This window comes from Herpailurus yagouaroundi, unplaced genomic scaffold, assembly GCF_014898765.1.
Source record: "Herpailurus yagouaroundi ecotype Mexico unplaced genomic scaffold, PumYag 141, whole genome shotgun sequence".
Taxonomy (NCBI): domain Eukaryota; kingdom Metazoa; phylum Chordata; class Mammalia; order Carnivora; family Felidae; genus Herpailurus; species Herpailurus yagouaroundi.
Genome location: NW_024412396.1, coordinates 31,449,288 through 31,474,806, shown reverse-complemented (window position 1 = coordinate 31,474,806; position 25,519 = coordinate 31,449,288). Strand labels below are relative to the sequence as shown.

At 37.0% G+C, this 25,519-nt stretch overlaps 1 protein-coding gene and 1 long non-coding RNA gene across 3 annotated transcripts in view; one reads left to right on the top strand and one right to left on the bottom strand.

Moving 5' to 3' along the window:
• Positions 1 to 25,519, top strand: part of WDHD1 (WD repeat and HMG-box DNA binding protein 1) — a 67,465-nt gene that overhangs the window by 34,387 nt on the left and 7,559 nt on the right. For both annotated transcript variants that reach the window (XM_040477197.1, XM_040477198.1), the window contains 11 exons: positions 1,672 to 1,913; positions 4,744 to 4,881; positions 6,566 to 6,722; positions 13,650 to 13,764; positions 14,427 to 14,558; positions 19,939 to 20,156; positions 20,254 to 20,372; positions 20,559 to 20,615; positions 22,863 to 22,906; positions 23,520 to 23,687; positions 25,369 to 25,499. In XM_040477197.1, the coding sequence (XP_040333131.1) occupies positions 1,672 to 1,913; positions 4,744 to 4,881; positions 6,566 to 6,722; positions 13,650 to 13,764; positions 14,427 to 14,558; positions 19,939 to 20,156; positions 20,254 to 20,372; positions 20,559 to 20,615; positions 22,863 to 22,906; positions 23,520 to 23,687; positions 25,369 to 25,499 (1,521 nt within the window). The remainder of the gene's footprint in view (positions 1 to 1,671; positions 1,914 to 4,743; positions 4,882 to 6,565; positions 6,723 to 13,649; positions 13,765 to 14,426; positions 14,559 to 19,938; positions 20,157 to 20,253; positions 20,373 to 20,558; positions 20,616 to 22,862; positions 22,907 to 23,519; positions 23,688 to 25,368; positions 25,500 to 25,519) is intronic.
• LOC121031794 (uncharacterized) overlaps positions 11,328 to 25,519 on the bottom strand; it is a 59,857-nt gene continuing 45,665 nt past the window's right edge. Inside the window, exon 2 of the long non-coding RNA XR_005790888.1 lies at positions 11,328 to 11,547. This is a non-coding gene — a long non-coding RNA (uncharacterized LOC121031794). The remainder of the gene's footprint in view (positions 11,548 to 25,519) is intronic.

Below are 25,519 nucleotides of genomic sequence, written 5' to 3'. Positions count from 1 at the left end.
AAATTATTTTTTATCACCCAAAATGTTCTTGTATCCCTAGACAGTTAATCCAGTACTTTCCTTGGACAAGTTTTTTGTCACCTGGGTTTTTTGTTTGTTGGTTTTGGGTTTTTTTGTCACTATAATTAGATTAGAAACTTCGCTATTTTGGGTTTTTTTTGTTTTAATTTTTTTTTTTTTTTACATTCATTTCTGAGAGAGAGAGAGACAGAGCACAAGCGGGGGAGGGGCAGAGAGAGAGGGAGACACAGAATCCAAAGCAGGCTCCAGGCTCTGAGCTGTCAGCGTAGAGCCCGACGCAGGGCTCCCAACTCACCAGCTGTGAGATCATGACCTGAGCCGAAGTCAGACACCTAATGGACTGAGCCACCCAGGCACCCCTTGAAACTTCTTTAAAAAAAGAAGGGGGGAGAATGATATTTGGAAAAATAGACAAAAAAATTATGGTGGAGAAGCAGTAGAGGCTGAATCCTTTTTTTTTTTTTTAAAGAAGAAAAAACATTTTTACTTAACTTTCTGTTATTTCAGCCAGATTACCCTCTCCTGATCTCTATTCTTCAGCAGATTGTAGTGCTTATACACTTGATCGTAGATTTTTACCGACTCTGAGGTGATTTGAAATTAAAATCTTTCTGATTGGATACATTAGCTTCTTGCTGCTCAAAGTGTAGTTCACAAATTAGGGGCATGGGTCACCTGGAAGCTTATTGAAAACAGAATTTCAGACCCCACCCCAGACTTTCTAAATCAGAATGTGCATTTTAATGAGATCCATGGGTGATTGAGTATGCATTAGAGTCTAACAAATACATTTTAATTGGTTTCCTAATTTATACATTGTTAAATCCACTCTATACTTCATTATTGAATTAAATCAGTTTACTAATAGAAACCACTGTTGACTCCATGTCTCTGACTCAGAATCTTACATAAATAGAACATTTATTTCCATGTACAATTTTTTTCCAGATATCTTTTTCTTTGTTTTCCTGGGTATATTATTTCACAGCTGAATACAATGTTACTTTTCATTTTAAAATTGAATTTAAAATTACTTTTCAGTAAATCAGTACTGCCTCTGGTTCTAAATACTGTAATATCTGCATTCCCAAGTTTAACCTTAATAACTTTCATGTGTGTGTGTGTATATATGTGTGTGTGTGTGTGTATGTATAAATATAAATAAATGTAAATAAGAAAGACTGGAAACATCAGATTGTTAGCAGTGGTTGGTGATCTAGCTGGTGGGATTATATGTGATTGTATTTCCTTTCTTCCTTTGTTTTCCTGTATGTATTAAATTTTTTTTACAGAGAAAGAACTAACATTTTGATATTTCTTCCCTTTTTAAAAATTTAGTTGTGATTTGTCTGTGTATTTGCAACCTAGGATCGATCATACTCTGCAGATTTTAGTCTGCCTGTTTTCATTTAACATTACGTTGTGAGCATTTTCCTGTATTTTTAAGTATTCTTCAGTAACATGACTGTTAATGGTTTTAATACATTCCATTTTAAGGACATTTCATAAATATTTCAAAGCTATTTTTGTACCATTTATGTTTAAAAGAAAAATTATTTGGTTTTTGTCACTGGGTATCACGATTAGCTTCATATATATAACACATCAAATAGGAATGTTTGATTGTTTCTGTCTTATTTTAATTTATAGCAAGCTTCACTGCCTGCACTTTAGTTCTTGGGACTCAAGCAAAGAGTGGATAGTAGACATGCCTCAGAATGAAGATATTGAAGCCATATGTCTTGGTCTGGGATGGGCAGCTGCTGCCACTAGTGCCTTGCTCCTTCGATTGTTCACTATTGGAGGTGTTCAGAAAGAGGTCTTCAGTCTTCCTGGGCCTGTAGTATCAATGGCAGGACATGGAGAACAGCTTTTCATTGTTTATCATAGAGGTAGATTTTTTTTCTAGTCTTTTATGATCTTGCCATGACTTGAAGTAAAATGAAAATTACTTGAACTTCTTTGTCTTTCTCATACTTTGTTTTGGATTATATACATCCTTTTGCATTCATTTTAGCATTTGAATCTGTGTAACCTATGAATGTACAGAATTTTGTTGTATTCACTAGTAGGAATGAAAATATTTTATTTATAGAAAAACTATATTCTAGAAAGAATTCCAAGGTAGAACTTGGCTAGTTACTTCCATGTCTATATCTCATAAGAATTTTCAGCATTTAAATACCTCAAAAAAAAATAAAGTAACTTCCAGTGTGCAAGACCAAGACAGTTTGAATATGACTAAAAAGTTGCTGCTTCCTTTTCCTCACCTTATACTGTGTCCTTAGTCCCCACCACTGTTTGAAGACTGATTTTTTTCAACGTTATTGATATGGGGCAGCTGGTTGGTTCAGTAGGTAGAGCATGGGACCTTGGTCTCAGGGCCATGAGTTGAAGCCCCATGTTGGGTCCAGAGCTTACTTTAAAAAAAAAAAAAAAAAGATTACCAATAATCTTTTTATGCTTATTTTTTGGTAATTCCATCAGAAATGCTTTCTTTTCTTAAAAATTGTAATTCCAGTATAGTTAAAATAGTGTTTTATTAGTTTCAGGTGTACAATATAGTAATTCAGTAATTCCATACATCACCCAGTACTCCTCGTGAGAAATGTACTTCTTAATCCCCATCACCTATTTTACCCATTCCCCACCCAACACTTTATTTTCTTGGATACTGTGACATCAGTCCTGATGTTTTTCTTACTGATAACTCCTTCAGCTCTTCCACTAGCTGCTCCTCCTATGCCATCCTCTTAGCTGGAGTGCTCCAGGACTCTGTCACAATCCCTCTTCTCTAGTACCTCTCTAGATGAGGAGCTTTCAGTCTTTTGACTGCTTAGCCCTAGTAAGAAATATGCTCTATTTTGCTAATCTATACATATCAGTAAATGTAACTACAGAAGTCTCATGGACAATATGTACTCTCTGATTTCAGTTTTCTTTAAATGCTATTTGCAACTTTAAACTGATTTCATGACTTGTGGCTCAAAAATGCAGTTTGAGAAACTACCCTGGGTTATGTCCTCAAGGCCTATGTCTTTAAATACATCTGTATGTCCATGACTTATAAATTAATATCACCAGCCCTGCCCTCTCCTTGTGTCTACAGACTTACATATCCAGTGGCTACTTGAAATCTCTTGGTAGAGTTTTGATATGCATTTCAAACTTGGTCACAATAAAACCTTTGGGGTTTTTTTTCCCTTCCACCTTGCCTTTCACTTAGTTTTCTCCATCTGAGTAAATACCATACTATTAATCCAGCCACTCAAGGCAGAAATGTAAGAGTTATCATGGAGTTTTCTCTTTCCCTTACTCCCCATGTCAACCCCATCATGTCAGTTCTATGAAATAACACATTCCAAACCCTCTGTTTTCATCTCCTCCACTGAAACCCCAGTTCAACCCAGATGTCTTCTCTTGGACTATTGTAGTTGTCCCGTAACTAGCTTGTCAGGTTCAATCCTTGCCTTCCACAATCCATTCTCCACCTGGCAGCCTAAGTGATTTTTTAAAAACATAAAGTCAGAACACATCCTTCTCAAGTTTTTGTGACTTTCCATTGCTTTAGAATAAAAATCAAGCTTTTCATCACAGCCAGCAGGGTCCTACATGATCTGACCTTTGCTTGCCTCTTGAACTTCATCTGTTGCCACTTTTTCTTGTTACTCATTCTAGCAATACTAGCTTCTTTGTAGTCTTCAAATTTACCAAGCTTGTCCCTATTTTAGGACTTTTTCATTAGCTGTTCCTTCTGTTTACTATAGTTCTCCTCCCCCTGACCTTTGGATGGCTGGCTTCAGCATGCATTTTTTTAAATGCTTATTTATTCTTTTTTTTTTTTTTTCAACGTTTATTTATTTTTGGGACAGAGAGAGACAAAGCATGAACGGGGCAGGGGCAGAGAGAGAGGGAGACACAGAATCGGAAACAGGCTCCAGGCTCTGAGCTGTCAGCCCAGAACCTGACGCGGGGCTCGAACTCACGGACCGCGAGATCGTGACCTGGCTGAAGTCGGACGCTCAACCGACTGCGCCACCCAGGCGCCCCATAAATGCTTATTTATTCTTAAGAGACAGACAGAGCATGAGCAGGGGAGGGGCAGAGAGAGAGAGAGACACCGAATCTGAAGCAGGCTCCAGGCTCTGAGCTGTCAGCACAGAACCCAATGCAGGGTTCAGACTCAAACCATGAGAACATGACCTGAGCTGGACGCTTAACCGACTGAACCACCCAGGCACCCCTCCAACTTGCAATTTATGTCTCAGCTAAATTTCACTTTCTCAAAGAGGCCACCTTTGTCTAATCTAAGGTAACCATTCAGTGTAACACTCTGTATCATATTATTATTTTAACTCTTTGGAGACACTTAGCATTTTTTTCTTTTTAAAAATTAGTCTTCTCTTACCTGAATATGAATTTCATGAGAACAGTGTGACTTCATTTTCTTTACCATTGTAGCCCCAATACCCGGCATATATAAGCTCTTGTAAATATTTGAGTGAATGAATTACCTCTTATATCACTTTATATAAGTAGTCCATGTAATATAGTATTCTAATACCTGAATGATATGTCAGTCAGGTGGGTTATCCATAAAAAGTAGTGCTAGTTAATCTAAGAATTTATCACAAAATCATTTCAAGTCACAGAAAGTACTTTAGACTGCATTATAGCTAAATAACCTTTGATACCTGATTTATATTTATACTTTCTCACTAGGTACAGGATTTGATGGTGATCAGTGCCTTGGAGTTCAACTGCTAGAGCTGGGGAAAAAGAAAAAGCAAATTTTACATGGTGATCCTCTTCCTCTTACGAGGAAATCCTACATAGTGTGGGTTGGATTTTCAGCTGAAGGCAAGATAAACCCATTTGTTTATATTAAAAACATTTTTCCAGTAGAAATTGTTCCATTGTTTTACTCCTAATTAATTTTTAAAGATAAATGTCTATATTATATGTTTAAATATCTTAATTATGTTGGCAGTGGGAAACTGGAATTGTTAGGCAAGGTAGCCATTATTTTATGTATAAGATCTGTTCTTCATGTGAATTCTGGTTAGAAAACTTACAAAGAGAGAAATATATTTCTCTAAAAGTTTGTTATGGGTACCAAGGAGGAGATACAAATCAGTGGTGAAGTTGTGGCTTTTCCTGAAGATTCTACACAGAAAATAGGAAATTTCTATAGCTGCACTATCCACTACAGTAACCCAGTCACATGTGGCTAATCTAAACTGAGATGTGCTATAAGTATAAAATACTCTCAGAATTTTGAAGACTTAGTTTAAAAAAAGAAAGTAAAAAATTTCAATAATTCTTTTACATTGATTACATGTTAAAATGATAATATTTTGGATATATTGGGTTTAATAAAATATGTTCTTAAAATTCACTTTTTCCATTTCCTCATGTAGCACTGAGAAATTAAAAATTACATTTATAGATTCATTTATTAGTGGCTTATAACTGATGATGATTTGAAATACCTTATTTAGCCCTGTCTCCTAGCTAAAATATTATTTCTATTGGAGATTCTTGCCCTTCACTTATATTATTGGAAACTCCAGTTTGTCTTTTACATTTCTGAATAGAGAGGGAGGGAGGCAAACCATGAGACTCTTGGACACAGAGAACAAACTGAGGGTTGAGGGAGGGGTAGGGGAGAGGGGAAGATAGGTGATGGACATTGAGGAGGGTAGTTGTTGGGATGAGCACTGGGTGTTGTATGTTAAGTGATGAATCATGGGAATCTACTCCCAAAACCAAGAGCACACTGTACACACTGTATGCCAGCAAATTTGACAGTAAATTATATTAAAAATCAACTATTTCTGGATGTGTTTTCTAGTGGGATATTATTGATCATTTATGTTCTAATCATGTGACCATTTGTAACTTCCATTTATATGTCTTTATTTTTTTCCGCCAATTACTAATCAGATCTAGACTTAAGGATAACTGCTACTTGCAGAGTGAGAGGTGTGTGAAGTCACAGATACAAGGGATAATTAGGGAATAATGCTATGCACTTCCTGAGATGGGGGCAGAGTAAGTGGGAAACAGAATAGCTTATCTAGGAGTTGGGGAACACAATGACAAGGCCAAGAAAGAGCAAGAGGAAGAAGAGTACTAAAGGCAAATTTCTCTACATCATCATGGTACATTAGGTTCTGGTTGTTTTTCTAGTCTTTCATAACCAGCAAAACTTCAGATTCAGAATTTAACATTTTTATTGAAATTGGCTTTTAAAAATATTGCTATATTCCAGCAGGTGGCATAGTTCTCACTGAAACTATCAGCTTATTCTCTTGAGTAAATTTTAGTCCTATCACAGGCAGGTTTTTTTCTTCTATTGAGTTAGAGCTTATTCTGTGCAGCTAATTAAGTTTTGTGGGAAATAATCTTGAATTATTCGCCTTGTTTTGTTTTTTGCTTTTGAACTGAAAGTTGAATCATTGGTATGTATTTTTGAAATAGGATTTATTTAACAAACATGTAGCTGTGTCTCCAAGTGATTTCTTTTTCTTGTGGTGTATAGGTACCCCCTGTTATATGGATTCAGAAGGCACTGTTCGAATGCTTAACAGAGGGCTTGGTAATACATGGACTCCTGTATGTAACACAAGAGAACACTGTAAAGGAAAATCTGATCACTACTGGGTGGTTGGTATCCATGAAAACCCCCAGCAACTGAGGTGGGCTATTACAAAATGCTTAGTTGATTCTTTTTTAAAAAGTACTTTGAAAGTTTTTGTTTTGTACTCTTTAAAGGTATTTAATTTTTTTTTTTTTTTTTTTTTGCTCTTTCACCTTAGTTCATTTATTTGCTTTCCATATTCACTAAATTAGAAATTGGTTTATATTCATTTTGAAGTTTGCAACTGATTGCTGGACTTAAACTAAATAGAAATTAAGCATATTAGTGTGACTGTAGTAATATTTCAGCCAAATGGGGAAGACAGTTCTGGTTAAATGTGGCATTTCATCTTTTACTGCAGCCTTTTATTTTATTTTTTAATTTTTTTTTTTTGTTGTTGTTGTTGTTAATGTTTATTTGAGACAGCACACACAGCGAGGGAGGGGTGAAGAAAGGGGTGACAGAATCAGAAGCAGGCTTTGCACTATCCAGCACGAAGCCAGATATGGGTCTGGAATTCACAAAAACTGTGACATCATAACTTGAGCTGAAGTTGGATGCTCAACCAGCTGAGCCACCCAGGTGCCCCTCTGCCTTTAACTTTAAACTGTTATTTAGAATTGAATAATTTAGTGGCTTTTTGAGATTTTTTATAAGGCTCAATTTTTGTCACCAGGCAGAGGGCTAGTAGAAATGTAGTAGTTGACTCGTAGTGTAAAACTCTCAATCCGTGTAGTCCCTATTCAGTATTGTATTAGATACTTTTCTCTCTTTTGAAACCTGATGTCTTTTTGGTCTCAACAACTGGCAGGGACATTGAGTAGGTACTTGGTGAACAAAGAGATCTCTGCTTTCATGGAGCTTGTAGACTGATTGGGGAGACAGATAACAGAAACAAGTAAATGTTAATTACTCCTTGAGATAAATACCATAAATTAATCTGAGCAGACCCATGGTGGAGAATAACAGAAGGACACATTCTAGGTAGCATCATCACATAAGACTCTTAATAGAGGTAGTATTTAAAATGAGACTCAAGGCCAGGAAGTCTGTTTGGAAAGAGTGAAGTGACAAATGATCATTGCAGAATAGACAGCATGTATAAAGGACGACAGATCGGAAAGAACTAGGTATGTTTAAAGAATTAAAGGATGTAAATGTGAATAGCATACAAGAAGCAAGGATTGGTGAGAGGCATGATCTCAGAAAGTTAGACCAGGCTGCATTATAGACCATACAGAGAAGTTAATATTTTATTTGAAGTTGTGTCATGAAGCCATTCAAGGGTTTTATCTGGGGAATGATGTAATCTGATTTATACTATAAAAAGAAACTATATGTGGCAAATGGATTGGCAGAGGTAAGATTGAAAGTAGGGAGACAAGTTTTCACCCAGGGGATTTATCCTGCTTTCTGTGGGGATGTTTGGAGATGTGAGAAATGTGGGGTATTATTTATAGTTGTCACAATGATTTGGGGTTACCCTGGCATTTAGAGAACTGGGGCCAGCACTGTCAAACATCTTGCAGTGTGCAGAATGGTCCTGCTCAACTACAGATTGTCATTCCCAAATGCTATCAGTGCCTTCATTGAGAAACACTAAGGAGGATTTTGCAGTCATCTAAGTGAGCTATAAGTACAGCTGGAACTAGTGTGGGGGCAGCAGAAATTATGGGAACCAGATTTGAGATAGAAACAGTAGGACTCGGGGCGCCTGGGTGGCGCAGTCGGTTAAGCGTCGGACTTCAACCAGGTCACGATCTCGCGGTCTGTGAGTTCGAGCCCCGCATCAGGCTCTGGGCTGATGGCTCAGAGCCTGGAGCCTGTTTCCGATTCTGTGTCTCCCTCTCTCTCTCTGCCCCTCCCCCGTTCATGCTCTGTCTCTCTCTGTCCCAAAAATAAATAAACGTTGAAAAAAAAATTAAAAAAAAAAAAAAAAGGAAACAGTAGGACTGGGGCGCCTGGATGGCTCAGTCAGTTAAGTGTCTGACTCTTGATTTTGGCTCAGGTGATGATCTTACGGGTTCAGGCCCCATATAGGGCTCCATGCTGACAGTGCAGAACCCACTTGGGATTCTCTCTCTCTCTCTCTCTCTCTCTCTCTCTCTCTGCCCCTTCCCTGCTTGCACCCACTCTCTCTCTCTCAAAACAAGTAAGTAAACTTGAAAAAGAAACAGGATTTTCTGGTAGGTTGGGGGTTGGTAGTGATGGAGAAGACTCAATAATGACACCCATGTTTCCAATTAAAGCAACTAGACGGATAATCATACCATTTATAGAAATAAGAGAGATAAAAACAATTTCTTTCTTGGCTGTATTAAGTTTGAATTGCCTGCAAAATGTCCAAATGGAGATATCAAGAAGATACTAGAATACATGATTCTAAGATATAAGTTTGGGTATCACCAGAATATAGAAGGTATTTAAAGTCATAGTAATAAGTGAGATCACATAGAAGAAAGAGTAACAAAAAAAGGTCACAGAATCCAACACTTAGAAATTTCAACATTTAGAGGGGCATCTGAGTGGCTCAATTAGTTAAGCATCCAACTCTTGATTTCGGCTCAGTTCATGATCTCATGATTGTGAGATCGAGCTCCATATCTCACCCCTGAGCATGGAGCCTGCTTGGGATTCTCTCTCTCCCTCTCTCTCTACCCCTCCCTCACTTATGCATGAGTGTTCTATCAAAATAAATAAACATTAAAAAAAAAAATTCCAACATTTAGAGGTCAGATATTGGAACACGTAGCTTTTGAATGAGGAAGAGGACTATTAGCTAAGCAAGTAAGAGAAAAATCACTTGAGGGTCATATCACAGAAGCTGTAATTGGAGACTTCCAAGAAAGGAAGTAATCAGGGAAATAAAAATGGCTCTTGAATATATAAAAAGATATCAAAATAAGATAAATACAAATGAAAACTAAAATTCTTTTCTTAGCAAATGAGGAAAATCTGAAAATCTGAAAACACTCTTGGTGAGGCTATGGGGGAATAATCACATTTGTAATTGCTGATGGGAGTATAAATTGGTTACAATCCCTATGGAAGGCAATTTGTCAAGAACTACCAGAATTAGAAATGCATATGCTCTTTGATCCAATAATTCTGCCTGAGGATTTGTCCTACAGACATACTGGTACTTGTTATTTAAAGTGTGATCCATGGACCAGCAGCATCAGCATCACCAGAGAGCTTAGTTATTTGAAATGCTGAATCTTAGGCATCACTTTCAGACCTACTGAATCAGAACCTGCATTTTAACAAGATCTTCAGGTGATTCGTGTGTACATTAAAGTTTAGGAAGTACTGCTGCTAGCACATGTGGGAATGATGATACACGTGAAAGATTTTCTACATTGTAAGATTGTTGATACTGCTAAGATTGGAACCCTAAATTTCCATTACTAGAAGAATAGGGAAATAATATTTTATACAACTATACATTAGAATACTATATAGGGGCGCCTGGGTGGCTCAGTTGGTTAAGTGTCCAACTTTGGCTCAAGTCATGATCTCAGGCTTCGTGAGTTTGAGCCCTGCATTGGACTTTGTGCTGACAGCTCAGAGCCTGGAGCCTGCTTCAAATTCTCTGTTGCCCTCTTTTTTCTGCCCCTCTCCTGCTCATGCTCGCTCTCTCTCTTTCAAAAATAAATAAACATTTAAAAAAATTAAAAAATGCTATGTAGATTTTTTTAAACAGTGAAGCAAATCATTTATGTGATAAGAGTTATGTATCAGAGTATATAAAGAACTCTTGTAACTCAAAAGACAACTCAATTAAAAAATAGGCAAAGTGTTTGAATAGACGCTTCTCAAAAGAAAATACACATATGGCTAATAAGCATATAAAAACATATTTAGCATCATAAGTTATTATGGAAATGCAAATCAAAACCACAAAGATTCCACTTTATACCCACTAGAGTGATTATCACCCAAAAGATGGAAAGTTCTGTTGAGCATGTGGAGAAATTGGAACCCTAAACATTGCTAGGTGGGATATAAACTGGTACAGTTTGGCAGTTCCTCAAACGGTTAAATACAGAGTTACCATATGACCTAGTTGTTCAACTCCTAGGGATATAATTAAAAGAATTAAAAACATGTCATTTGAATCAGTACAAAACACCTGCCTTTAATTATGAATATGAGTAATTACTAATCTGTAGAAATATCACTCCTACCTCTGTTCTAGCAAATTTTTTAGCAAAAATTGTCTTTATTGTTTCCACTGAAGATTTTTTTTTTCCATGATCGCTACTGGTTAACGTATAACTGAGAGGTTACTAATTTTGTGTGGTACTGTCTTATTTGCTCTCTATAAACATCTTTTTTTGTCTTTTTAAAAGTTCTTAAGAGTTATTTGGCATGCTTAAAGACAAAAATTTTTTTTTGTTTTGTTCATTTAACAAGCATTTGTTATAGTACTGACTACATGTGCTATATTACACAAAGGTAAATAAGGTCAGTAGCCAGGAAGTGTTGGCTAGTAAAATCATTATCAACTCCTGAGTAAACGCTCAAAACAAGTTGTGAACAAAGTCTCCTCCGTGCAACTGAGAACACAAAGCAAAACTCATTGCTGAGGGGAAGCTTAGTCTGGATATTGGCCCAAGCGTCTCCAGTTTGATATGTTTTCAACTCTTTCTTTAACACGAGAACAAGTTTTATGGTTTATTTGAAAAAGAATTAAAGTAATTTTGTCTTAGTAAACTGTAGTTTATTTTTTCACATCTTCTCCAGATGGTTTAGCCACATAGTTTCCAGGAAGCTCATTCATTGTAGGCAAAAACCACCAAATTAGCAGTCAAATGAGTTTGTTTTTCCTCTTCATCCATGAAAGGGACACTTAATGGATAACAGGTCTTTTTACTTCAAGTCTAAAAGGATAAGAAATGTGAATTAGTACTCTGCTTTGATATAAATGTGGCTTTAAAAAACTATTAATAAAATCCTAGGTTTTTATAGTGATAATTGCTTACTATGACTAAATCAGTAAAGTATTTGAGCTATAAAATGTTTTTACACAAGACAGTATGTCTTTTTACAGAAAAAATAATGTTAAGGCATTAAGATTACTCCCAATGTTCTTTCTGGTTTTGTTAATATATGTATATGTGTATGTAATCGGACTTGTCCTTTTCGGAATGCACATGCCCTTTTTCATCTTGCATGACTAATAAACCACTGGCTTTTGTGAATGACAGAATTGCCACAAGAGATTTTTCAAACTGTAGGTATTCACACTGCCACCTCATATTGTGTGGTGAAAACCACTGATTTATATGAACTCATAAAAGGGGAGGAAGAAGAAGAAATGGGATTGTATGTTCAAAATATTGGGGGGGGGCCACCTGGGTGGCTCAGTCGGGTGAGCGTACGACTTTGGCTCAGGTCATGATCTCACAGTTCACAAGTTTAATCGGGCTCTGTGCTGACTGAGCCTAGAGCTTGCTTCAAATTCTGTGTCTCCCTCTCTCTCTGTCAGCTCCCTCTCTCTCTCCCAGCTCATGCTCTGTCTATTTCTCAAAAATAAATAAAAACTTAAAAAAAATAAAAAACAAAATAAAATAAACAAAAATACTGGAACTCTAAAAACATGTTTGTATTTTTATCGTATGGTCACAAAAACAAAAAGGTGTGTTCAAATCTCACTAGGAAGGGGACCTGGGTAGTTTGAAAAAGATTCCTGTGTACTGCCATTATTTAATTTTTAACTACTCTAGTGGGCATTTGATAATACGAGAAGATACTTTTGAAAAAAAAATTTAAACCTACATAGTATTTCCCTTTAAGAAAGTCATGACTTTAAGCCATGACTAAAAGGCTGTACTATAAATTAAGTGGGTGGTTAAGTTAAAAGAGTATTCTATGTGCATATATCATTCTGTGATTAATGAATGCTTTTTAATTAATAAATTCCATTAGTATTAATGCTGAGGGGCATCTTTAAATACTTTACATGTCCTAGTCAGAAAAGGTTTAGACAGTGTTCTTGCCCACTAAGCTATTTATTACCATGTAAGGCAACCTTTGATTTAGCAGAGCAGGTATATATTATAACCTTTTAAATGATACTGGACTTTCTGCTTCACTCTCACCAATATCTAGTAATAGACACTCATCTGTATTGGACATTTCACCATCTTTTTCTTTTGTTTGACACTTTTTACCAGCAGTAAAAAGACTGACAAAAGTGAATATGCTTCATCAGTATCTTATCTTGGGTGATCTGTTTTATAATGTGAATCCCATGACAGCTATTTATGGCACAGCTTCTGTATTTTAAAAGTGGGCAGTTTGCTAAGGAAAAGCTGATGAGAACCTATTTCACTTTCTTTTTTTTTAAGGTTCATTCACTTATTTTGAGAGAGAGAGAGTGAGGCAGGGGCAGAGAGAGAAGGAGAGAATCCCAAGCAGGCTTCACACTGTCAGTGCAAAGCCCAGTGTGGGGCTCAAACTCACAAACTGCAAGATCATGACCTGAGCCAGAATCAAGAGTTGGATGCTTAACCCACTGAATCACCCCGGTGCCCCAGGCCTGTTTCACTTTAAGTGATAGTTTAATAAAGCTGACATAAAGAGGGATTTTTGAAATGCATAGGGAGGGATTAATTTTTATACCTAATCAGGCGTGAAGTACTTTACTTTTTAAGTTTTTTTATTTTGAGAAAGAGAGAACAAGTGTGGGGGGAGAAGGAGAGAATGCCAGCTTCGTGCTGTCATCGCGGAGCTGGATGCGGGGCTCGAACTCCCAAACTGCGAGATGATGACCTGAGCCAAAACCAGTGGTTGGACACTTAACCAACTGAGCCACTTTTAAAAAATTACTTTTTTTTAAAAAAAGAGTAATTTATTGTTTATTATTAAGCTAGCTATTGGAATAATATTCCAAGTTACTGACTTTTGGAAAATTTATATTTTAACAGTTTTTATGATGTTGGAGGAAATTTTTGTGGTGAGACTTTTTCTTTACTGACAGGTGCATTCCTTGTAAAGGTTCTCGGTTTCCTCCCACCCTTCCACGCCCTGCTGTAGCTATATTATCCTTTAAGCTTCCTTATTGTCAGACTGCAACAGAGAAAGGACAAATGGAGGTATGTGGAAATCTTGCCTTGACACTCTGAATTTGATAATACATTGCTTATGATGTAGACATTTAAAAATTACCCTGATGACCATTGTTGACTACTCATTACTTTATAATTAAATAATTAGTTGTAGCAGGGAGGGAGGACTGCTTATTACCACCAGGGTAACTGATTGCCATCACTACTTCCAGGGATTTTGTCTATGAGATAAATGAGTATGATCATCAGGGCCTCACTAGGGCAAGGCATTCACTGTCAGAGTTGGGCTGAGTGCCTGAGAGAGTGGGCCTCCATAAATTTTGTGTCTTAGGCACCAGGCTTGCCCCACTATGGTCCTAGCCTTGTGCCATCAAGTCATTTGAAACCTTGCAATTAGTTTCTCTAACCAAGAAGCAAATCGGTCTCTTAAAAAATAGTTTAACAAGTTCTCTGAGCATTAACTATGATAGCTAAGAAACTGTTTAAAATATTATATTCCCTTTTTTTTTTAAGGATAGAAGATAAAGTCAAACTTTGGTATCACATTAAAATTTGAATTATAAAATAAACTATAGAAAGAATATTTCAAAAAATCTTTTATTCAGAAACTGTTATCTTAAGATAAATATTTAACACTTGTCTGGTATTAAGCTGATAGTTTTCTCTAAGCAGTTTTTTCCCTTTTGTAGGAACAATTTTGGCGTTCCGTTATATTTCACAATCACCTTGATTATTTAGCTAAAAATGGTTATGAATATGAAGAAAGTAGTAAAAATCAAGCAATAAAAGAACAACAGGAACTATTAATGAAAATGCTTGCGGTGAGTAAAATAAATATACTGGAAAAATTAAAGTTACACTTTTCTATAGATTGTGTTTCCTAAAAGTATGTGAGTTAGCACCAAGTTCCACAACCTCAAAATCTTTTTTTTTTAATTAAAAAAAAATCTGAAATTAGATATAATTAACAGTGTTATATTAGTTTCAGGTTATAGTACAATGATTCAACAGTTCTCTGCTCAGTTCTGTTTCCCAGTTGATATTGCAGTTAAAATATTTAAAACATTACCTTGTAACTAAGATCATAAGCAGACAAGTGTGCTTTTAATCCCCTTCACCTATTTCACCCTTCTCCCTTCTCACAGCCCCTCTGGTAACCATCAGTTTGTTCTCTACAGTTAAGAGTCTGTTCGTTCGTTTGTTTGTTTTAATGTTTATTTTTAAAAGAGAATACATGCATGTGAATGGGGGTGGGGAGAGGCAGAGAAAGAGGGAGAGAGAGAATCCCAAGCAGGCTCTGCATTGTCAGCAGTGAGCCTGATGTGGAGGTCTAACTCAAAAACTGTGAGATCATGACCTGAGCAAAAGTCAGGTGCTTAACCGACTGTGAACCACCCACATGCCCCAAAAGTGTGTTTGTCTCTTTTTCCTGTTTGTTTCTTTTTTTTTTTTTTAATGTTTATTTATTTTTGAGAGAGAGCAAGCAGGGGAAGGGCTGAGAGATAGGGAGATAGAGGATCTGAAGCAGGTTGTGTGCTGACAGCAGAGAGCCCAACACAGGGCTCGAACTCACCAACTGCGAGATCATGACCTGAGCTGAAGTCGGATGCTTAACCAACTGAGCCACCCATGCACCCCTGTTTGTTTTGTTTCTTAAATCCTACATATGAGTGAAATCATATGGTATTTGTCTTTCTCTGACTGACTTATTTCACTTGGCGTTATACTCTCTAGATCCATCCATGTTATTGCAAATGATAAGATTTCATTCTTTCTTATGGCTAATACTCCATTGTGTATATATATTCCACATGTTCATCCATTAATCTATGGATGGACACTTGGGTTACTTCCATAATTTGGCTATTATAAATAATGCAGTAGTAAACATAAGGGTGCATATGTCTTTTAGAATTAGTGCTTTTGGGGGGCAACTGGGTGGCTCACTCAGTTAAGCATATGGCTTCTGATTTCAGCTCAGGTCATGATCTCATGATTCATGGGATCGAGCCCTGCATTGGGTTCTGTGCTGACAGTGCAGAGCCTGGTGGGGATTCTCTCTCTCTATCTGCCCCGCCCATCCTCAAAATTAAAAAAAAGAAAATTTCTATAGAATTACTGCTTTTTTATTCTTTGGGTAAATACCCAATAGTGGAATTACTGGATTATATGGCAATTCTGTTTTTAATTTTTTGAGGAACCTTCATACTATTTTCCACAGTGGCTGCACCAGTTTGCATTCCCACCAACAGGGCACAACCTCCAATTCTTAAGTTGCATCCAGTAGTGTTTTTCTTCCTTGAAAGTTCTGTTTCCAAGTTGATATTGCAGTTAACATATTTGAAACATTACCTATAGCTAAGATCATAGGCAGAAATAAACTGTTCTGGTGCTATCTCCCTTTTTGCTTTTGGTCACTTGTCTATGTTTTCACAGGCACTCCAGGTATTCTGATGTTTAATAAAATTTGTGAACTGGCTATAGCTCCTACAACAAAATAAAGTTTGAGTGTGGGCTTTTAGACCTCCAGGGCTGAGTAATCTTAAGAACTTTGTTTGATGAGGCTTATAGATATGCTTGCCTTTTGTCATCTCTTAAGCAATCGTGTGATGAAAGTTTGTCTATAGCCAGTAACCAGGTTTCATGCCCTGGATATTTTAAGTCTATTTATCTCTAGAGATAAATATATATATATTTGATATATAAATATAGTTAAAATATAAAGTGCATATGTTTCGTGTCCTCACTTGAGGTTGTTTTATGGTGAGGAGTATAACCTAATTTCTTTGTTCATTTTGCACCAGCCCCTTAAGGACAGTGATCATGTCTCCTTTACCACTATATGCTGGGTGCTTATATGGTGTGTAATACATAATAGACTTCAGTATTTCTTGAGAGAGTAAATGGTCCATACTTTTCATTTCAAAGTTGAGGAAAAAAGATTCTGAGGGAAAAGTGGTATCTAAGACCACAGAGCTAATTATAACTCCAGTTTCCAAGAGGTGGTATTCACTACTGTCACCACTATGCAACACTGCCTTGAGTTTAGTATTAAAGAAATGTAGTTTATCGTAAAGTAAGTTTTGTTTCTTTTATAAAATGTCATTTGTAGGGGCACCCGAGTGTTTCAGTCGGTTAAGTGTCCAATTTCGGCTCAGGTCATGATCTCATGGTTTGTGAGTTCGAGCCCCGCATTGGGCTCTGTGCTGACAGCTCAGAGCCTGGAGCCTGCTTCAGATTCTGTGTCTCCCTCTGTCTGCCCCTCCACCGCTTGCACTCTGTCTCTCTCATTGTCTCAAAAATAAACATTAAAAAAAAAAAAGTTAAAATGTCATTTGTGTAACTAGTAACCTTTTCTCTTTGTACAACATATGTAAGAAAATATGTTTGGTTTATTTACCATTTATCATTAGAGGAGCTTTTCCTCTGGGACAGTGTTGTTAGTAGGGTATCAGTAGCTTGAGGACTGGTCAGTTCTTTAGCATTCCTGTCCCCCTGGCAAATGCCTGAAGTTTAACCTTGTTACTATGAGAACCATACTACTTCTTTTCATTTCCAAACACCCTCTGAGGCAGAGTACTACCCTGATTAAGAGGTATTGTTTATACAATAGTGATAGTAGAAAACTTGAAAAGGACATCCAGGTGACTATCTAAAGCTTCTGTGCTGATCCATCAGATGTGGGATGTCTGAGTAACAAAATAATCCTTCTACTCTATGAATTATGAGACCCTTAGTCTTTGAAGTACTAATTTTCCTTACATTGTACTTGAGTTGCCTCACTTTGAGTTGTCAGAATGCATACCAAAAGGAAAATAATCAATGGCACAAAAACAGACACTCAGATCAATGGAATAGAATAGAGAACCCAGCAATGGACCCAGAAATTTTTGTTGGTATGGCCAACTGATATTTGACAAAGCAGGAAAGAATATCCAGTGGAACAAAGACAGTCTCTTCAGCAAGGTAAAATTGGACAGCGACATGCAGAAAAACGAACCTGGACCACTTTCTTACACCATACACAAAAATAAACTCAAAATGGATTAAAGACCTAAACGTAAGACAGAAAGCCATCAAAATCCTAGAGGAGAAAGCAGGCAAAGACCTCTTTGGCCTTGGCCGCAGCAACTTCTTACTCAATATGTCTCCTGAGGCAAGGGTAACCAAAGCAAAAATGAACTATTGTGACCTCATCAAAATAAAAACCTTCTCCAAAACAAAGGAAACAATCAGCAAAACTAAAAGGCAACTGACGGAATGGGACAAGATACTTGCAAACAACATATCAGGTAAAGGGTTAGTATCCAAAATCTATAGAGAACTTATGAAACTCAACACCCAGAAAATAAATAACCCAGTGAAGAAAGGGTATATAACTGGCAAATAACCCAGTGAAGAAAGAAATAACCCAGGGCAAAAGACATGAATAGACACTTCTCCAAAGAAGACATCCAGATGGCTAACCGACACATGAAAAAGTGTTCAGCATCAGGGAAATACAAATCAAAACTACAATGAGATACCACGTTTCAGAATGGCTAACATTAACAACTCCAGCAACAACAGATATTGGCGACGATGCAGAGAAAGAGGATCTCTTTTGCACTGCTGGTGGGAATGCAAACTGGTGCAGCCACTATGGAAAACAGTATGGAGGTTCCTCAAAAAAGTAAAAATAGAACTACCTTCTGACCCAGCATTTGCAGTGCTAGGTATTTATCCAAGGGATACAGGTGTGCTGTTTCAAAGGGACACATGCACCCCCATGTTTATAGCAGCACTATCTGCAATGGCCAAAGTATGGAAAGAGCCCAAATGTCCATTGACGGATGAATGGATAAAGAAGATGTAGTATATATATACAATAGAGTATTACTCGGCAATAAAAAAGAATGAAATCTTGCCATTTGCAACTACATGGATGGAACTAGAGGGTATTATGCTAAGGGAAATTAGTCAGAGAAAGACAAAAATCTTATGACTTCACTCATATGAGGACTTTAAGATACAAAACAGATGAACATAAGGGAAGGGAAGCAAAAATAATATAAAAACAGGGAGGAGGACCAAACATAAGAGACTCTTTTTTTTTTTTTTTTAATTTTTTTTAATGTTTGTTTATTTTTGACAGAGAGACAGAGCATGAGCGGGGGAGGGGCAGAGAGAGAGAGGGAGACACAGAATCCAAAGCAGGTTCCAGGCTCTGAGCGTCAGGACAGAGCCTGATGCAGGGCTCGAACTCACAGACTGCGAGATCATGACCTGAGCTGAAGTCGGACACTCAACCGACTGAGCCACCCAGGCGCCCCAAACATAAGAGACTCTTAAATATGGAGAACAAACAGAGGTTGCTGGAGGGGTTGTGGGAGGGGGGATGGGCTAAACAGGTAAGGGACGTTAAGGAATCTACTCCTGAAATCATTGTTGTACCATATGCTAACTAACTTGGATGTAAATTAAAAAATAAACAAAAAATGAAACTAAAAAAAAAAAATAAACTTAAAAAAAAAGTAATCAAGTGTTTTCAAAGATATTTAATGAATGCCCTTTGTTTTTTATTGAAATTTTTATTAAAATACAGCAAGAAAAAGGAAGTTGTTTATTTGTAAGTTGTATAACTATTTCTGGTAATTGGAAATCATAGACAATCACACTTAAAAATGAGTGGATAAATCTACTCCTCCCGCCGCCCTCCCCCCCCCCCCCCCAGATTCACTTGTAGTATTTGTGTGCCAGTTCTGGGAAAAATAATAACTAATTAATCATTTATAATTTATTCCTTCTTTGAATTTGCTACCCTATTTGATGAGGGCAGGATGAGGGTGGGTGGGCAGCAAAATGAGTTTAAGAAAACCACATTTGAATTTTAAAGGAAAATCTTACTTCCTTTGTAATAGCTTGAAATCACATGCCTTATTTCATTGAATCTAAGCTACTAGTGATTGTAAAATGTACCATTATTTTATTTATATAAGCCAAAAAAATGCTGCAAACTCTGACCCACCATAAATTGTAAGATGCTTCCTACTTTCAGAGATGCTAAACTGAGTAAAAACTATGCATCTTAGAATCAGTGAGATACATTATCTAGAAAACCAGTATTTTCTCAGATACTAGTAGTATCATTCTCTTATTTTTAAAAGTTTTGCTTGATGTGATTTTTTTTTTTTTTTTTTTTTTTTTTCCATTTTGGGTTAGCTTTCTTGTAAACTGGAGCGGGAATTTCGTTGTGTGGAACTTGCTGATTTAATGACTCAAAATGCTGTGAATTTAGCCATTAAATATGCTTCTCGTTCCCGGAGATTAATATTGGCCCAAAGACTTAGTGAACTGGCTGTGGAAAAGGCAGCAGAATTGGCAGCAACCCAGGTGGAAGAAGAAGAAGAGGAAGATTTCAGAAAAGGGCTGAATGCTGGGTAAGAAATAATCAGTTGTTTAAATTATTCTTTACTATTCTGAAAATTTAATTGGTCTTTGCATAGCTCTTAATTGAATAATATTATTGTCTTTTAGTTACAGTAATACTGCTACAGAGTGGAGCCAGCTAAGGCTCAGAAACCAAGTTGAAGAAGATGAAGAGGATACTGGAGAAGCTGATGATAAAGAAGAAAAACCAGAAATACATAAGTATGGTAAGATACATTTTTAAAGCAGTTTAAAGATGAGAAATGCAATATTTTGTGGCTTTCCTCATTTTGCTTGGCTGAGGAAAACTGAATACCTGTACTGTGTCAAGACACCTTTGCTGATTGCTGATTATAGAGAGGAACTTTATCTCCCCATTTACACTGCATTGTTTTATCTTAATTATTTTATAGGACAGAATCCATTTTCCAAAAATGCAAACTCCTCTGATGTGCCAGCTGTTAAGTCAGGTAAGAAATATTTGTGATTTTGTAATATCAGGAAAATTGTTCAAGTAGTCTTTTAAAGTGATATATGTACTTAAACCACCCCACACACATACTCTGCCATCCTAAGTTTGTTTTTATCAGAAATTTTGTTTGCGAAGCTGGTCATTTTACAAATATTTATTAAATGCCTATTATGTTTGACTAGGTGGGAGATACCAAAAGTCAAATAGACAAAAGTCAAATAGACATGGTTGATTCCTGCATAAATCTTATATATAGTACCAACTGACTTTTTTTTTTTTTTTTAAGTTTATTTATTTATTTTGGAGAGAGAGAGAGAGAGAGAGACAGAAAATCCCAGGCAGGTTCTATGCTGTTAGCACAGAGAGAGAGAGAATCCCAGGTAGGTTCTGTGCTGTTAGCACAGAGCCAGACATGGGGTTCGAATCCATGAGCCATAAGATCATGACTTGAGCCAAAATCAAGAGTCAGACACTTAAAACCGACTGAGCCACCCAGGCACTCCCCAACTTTTTAAACCATGTACATAAATTACTTTGATTTTTAAAATTTACCTGTAAAAACATGTACAGAGGAGTATATAATAGTTTGCTTTAATCTAGTCAGTGGTGATAGATAGGTGGGGACCCCAAGGGAGGCCTCATGAAATGTTTAAAGCAGAGACCTGCAGGATGATTAAGAGTCAGCTAGGCAAAAGTGGGTGAGAGCAGAAGCAGAGGAAAAGTGTATGACTTAAGGAACAGCATGTGCTAAGATTGTAAGAGTGGTGTGAAGAGCACAGACAGAAAGTGGTGCTGAGTGGTTTGGGAGTGATGGGCAAGAGCTAAATAGTGCAGATCCATGTAGGCCACAGTAAAGATTTTTGATCTTTATTCTAAGGTCTCTGGGAGGCTGTTGTAGGCTTTAAGCAGGCATAGCACGGCACACTGGCAGAGGAGGAATACAAATAAGGAGACTACTGAGGAATTCCAAAAGTGACGTTGAATAGTGGCTTGGATAGGGTGGTGGTGACCAATGAAAGAATGAGAAGAATTGAAGAGGTGTTTCTGAAAAAGATGTAGAGAGTATGGAAGTTTAGGGTGTAAAGAAAGACTCCGTTTCCAGCTTGAATACATGAGTGAATGATGGAACCACTTACTGAGTCAGAAAACACTAGGGAAATGCAGATTTTGATAAGATGATGATGAATTACTATTGGATATTTTGGTTAGGAGCTTAGAAAAGTAGTCTGGGAGGGAGATGTAAAGTGAAAATTACTGGCATAACCATAGCAATTTAAACCCTGGGCATAGATGAGGATATAAAGTGAGAAGAAAAGTGAGTTTAGGCCTAGGGAATTCCCAACATTTTTTTTTTTTTTTTTTTTTTTGAGAGTCAAATGAGAGTTTATTTGAGATTAAAGAATTGCAGTTAGGGAAGGGAATCCCCAACATTTAAACATTAGGCCCAGGAGGTTAAGGAGGAGGAACCATCAAAAGAGAATGAGATCAAAGAGGAACGAGGTGGGAATGGGGAATCTCAGAAGTCAAGGGGAGGAGACAGTGTCAAGAAGAAAAGAACACTTAGCTATGTAGAATGCTTTTGAGGGGGTCAAATAAGATGATGACTGAAAACTATCCACCAGATTTGGCCAAATGGAGTTTATTGAGTCCTTAGCAAGAACAAATTCTATAGGGTAGTAGGGCTGGAGGCTGTATAATTGTGGATGTTGGAATGTAGGGGCAGTGAGGAACTGGGAATAACCATGTAGACAACTCTTGAGAATTTGACTGTATAGACGAGGGAGAAATAAATGGTGGCTAGAGGTGATGTGAAATTGAGAGGGTTTGTTTTTGTTTGTTAGGAAACTTGAGTAGTCAATGAAGAGTGAAAAGTCCAAAGATGGAATAGCCGTCGATAAGACAAGTTTCTTGACAAAGCAGGAGTGGATAGGATCTAGAGCACAAGTAGATGAATTATTAACCTTAGCTAAAATAAGGCACCATTCTTCCATGGTAACAGGAGAAAAGGATAGATCTATACAGGTTTATATATTTCATAGTGAGAAGTTGGGATACTTTCCATTTAATAGCTTTTACTTTTATTTTGTCTTGGAAAATAGATAGGAGGTCATATAGAGTTCTTAATTCTAAAGTTGCAAAGCACATTTGTTTTTATATAATACAGATTAAAATGACCTATTATTACAGAAGTCAGAAGTCTTCTATGTTTTACCACTATTAAGTGAGGGTTTCTTTCTTATGAAAGGTGCAGTTATCTCTAGCAACCAAGGACGAGTAAACCCCTTCAAGGTAAACTCTTTCCAGTGATACTTAACATGTTTTTAAGTACATTTTAATACAGAGAAATATTTCCAAACCACCAGATGACCCTCCTCAGACTTGGAAACATTAAAGATTGAAACAGATCTTTGTGAAAACAGTTGAAAGCAGCACTAGTTCATGCTTGGGCTAAGACTTATCTTCTGAATACCTATGGTTTTGAATGATAGTCCCTGTTTTTCTTAGGGATGTGTTATATTTAATATGTGTGTCAGTCTTAATATGGATTATACAAAATGTATTCAATTCCAAATGTGACACAATATAGACTTAAAAGACACTTAAATATACATTTTTTTAATGTTTGTTTATTTTTGAGAGAGAGGGAGAGAGGGCGCATGAGTTGGGGAGGGGCAGAGAGAGAGAGGACAGAGTACCTGAAGCGGGCTCTGTGCTGACACTAGGGAGTCCAACATGGGACTTGACCCATGAGCCATGAGATCATGACCTAAGCCAAAGTTGGACACTCAACCAACTGAGCTACCCAGGCACCCCTAGACTTAACAGAAATTTAGAGGAAAAATGAATCTCTTGGGGTTTTTCTTCTTTAAACATAAAATGCTAATAGTAGTTTGCTCTTTAGGTATCAGCCAATTCCAAAGAGCCAGCCATTTCAGTGAATTCAGCACGTTCTACTAATATTTTAGACAATATGAACAAATCATCCAAGAAATCTGCACTCAGTCGAGCTACAAATAATGAAAAGTCTCCAGTTATAAAGCCTCTAGTTCCAAAGCCAAAGTCTAAGCAGGTACTATTTCAACTACCCACATCAGCAACAAGTAGCACATGATCTGTTTGTCTTGCTTTAGTTTTTGTTCACTCTTTCAGATATGGGGAAGGAGGCTCCAGTTGTTTATCATTGATTGCCTAGGGAGGGTAGTGGTTCTCAATCTGATTTTGCTTCAGAATCACTTTTTAAAATATATACAGTAAAACCTTGGTTTGTAAGCATAATTTGTTCTGGAAACATGCTTGTAATCCAAAGTACTTGTATATGAAAGCGAATTTCCCCCATAAGAAATAATGGAAACTCCGATGATTCATTCCACAACCCAAAAACATTCACATAAAAATGATTACAGTACTGTAATACAAAATAATAAATAAAATACAAAGTATAAAGAAAAATAAATTAACCTGCACTTACCTTTGAAAACCTTCATGGCTGGTGTGAGGGAGACGAGTAGAGGGTTATTGTGTAGGACGGCTATCACTATCATTAATGGAATCACTGCTATCTGTTGGCTCAGTGGAATCTCTTTCTTCATGGGGGCCATTGTATACGTTTGCACAATGTTGACTACCATACAGTATTAATAAAGTTTTGTCATACACTGTATTTAATGTAACTATCAATAAGGCAGTAGGGGAAAGGGTCTATATCTGCAGGCAGCCTGCCTAGAATGAAACAAAGCATTCCTAAGCTTACTCTTGTATGGAAAAGCGGAGGACTGTCCACAGGTGCTTTGAAGTGACAAAAAATAAACTAGGGCCAGTTGTGGGCACCTTCCTATGTTCTGAAAAATCACTGATTTCTGCCAAACACTGCAGCCTGAGACTGAGCGTCTGAGCACGCGAGATGATCACACACAATCTTGCAGCCAGTGAGAGAGAGAAAAACATTGGCTCAGTTGTGATCATGGTGTAACATACTACTTGTATTGCAAGACATTGCTTATTTATCAAGTTAAAATTTGTTAGAAATGTGTGCTAATTTTGTGAAACATTTGGAGAACAAGTTACTCACAATCCAAGGTTTTACTGTGTACACTCAGGCCCCAAAGAATCAGGCATCTGTCTGGCTTTTAAAAAAATTTCCCAGATGATTCTGACGCATATCTTTTTTTTTAATGATGATGCCGGCCCCAATCTTTCCTTCTTCCGTATTCTGATTTTGCCTTCTAGATTTCATCCCAGATTTGGTATTTCACCTCACATTTGTCATTAGTATAATAGATCTTTTATCTTTTCCATTTTATATAATTTTATTCATTTAGAAAACATGGAATTTGAAGTAATAGTTTTTTTGGGTTTTAAATTTTTTTTTTTCCAACGTTTATTTATTTTTGGGACAGAGAGAGACAGAGCATGAATGGGGGAGGGGCAGAGAGAGAGGGAGACACAGAATCGGAAACAGGCTCCAGGCTCTGAGCCATCAGCCCAGAGCCCGACGCGGGGCTCGAACTCACAGACCGTGAGATCGTGACCTGGCTGAAGTCGGACGCTTAACCGACTGCGCCACCCAGGCGCCCCATGGGTTTTATGTCTATAGGCATGTTTATATTCAACTGAGAACTTCAGGACTTCACATGTTGGTATAAGAATACTAAATAATTATAAATATTTTTCCACATTTTTCAAAACTTGATTGTAGTGTATAAAATTGTACTAGATTTTTGTTGCAATATTCATTATGTTTGTTTTTACAGGCATCTGCAGCATCCTATTTCCAGAAAAGAACTTCCCAAGCTGATAAGAATGAGGATGCGAATGAAGAAAATCCTAAAAATTCATCATCTGAAACCCCAGCTCCATGTCCTCAAAACACTGAAAGTCAAAGGTTAGTACATAGATAAATTT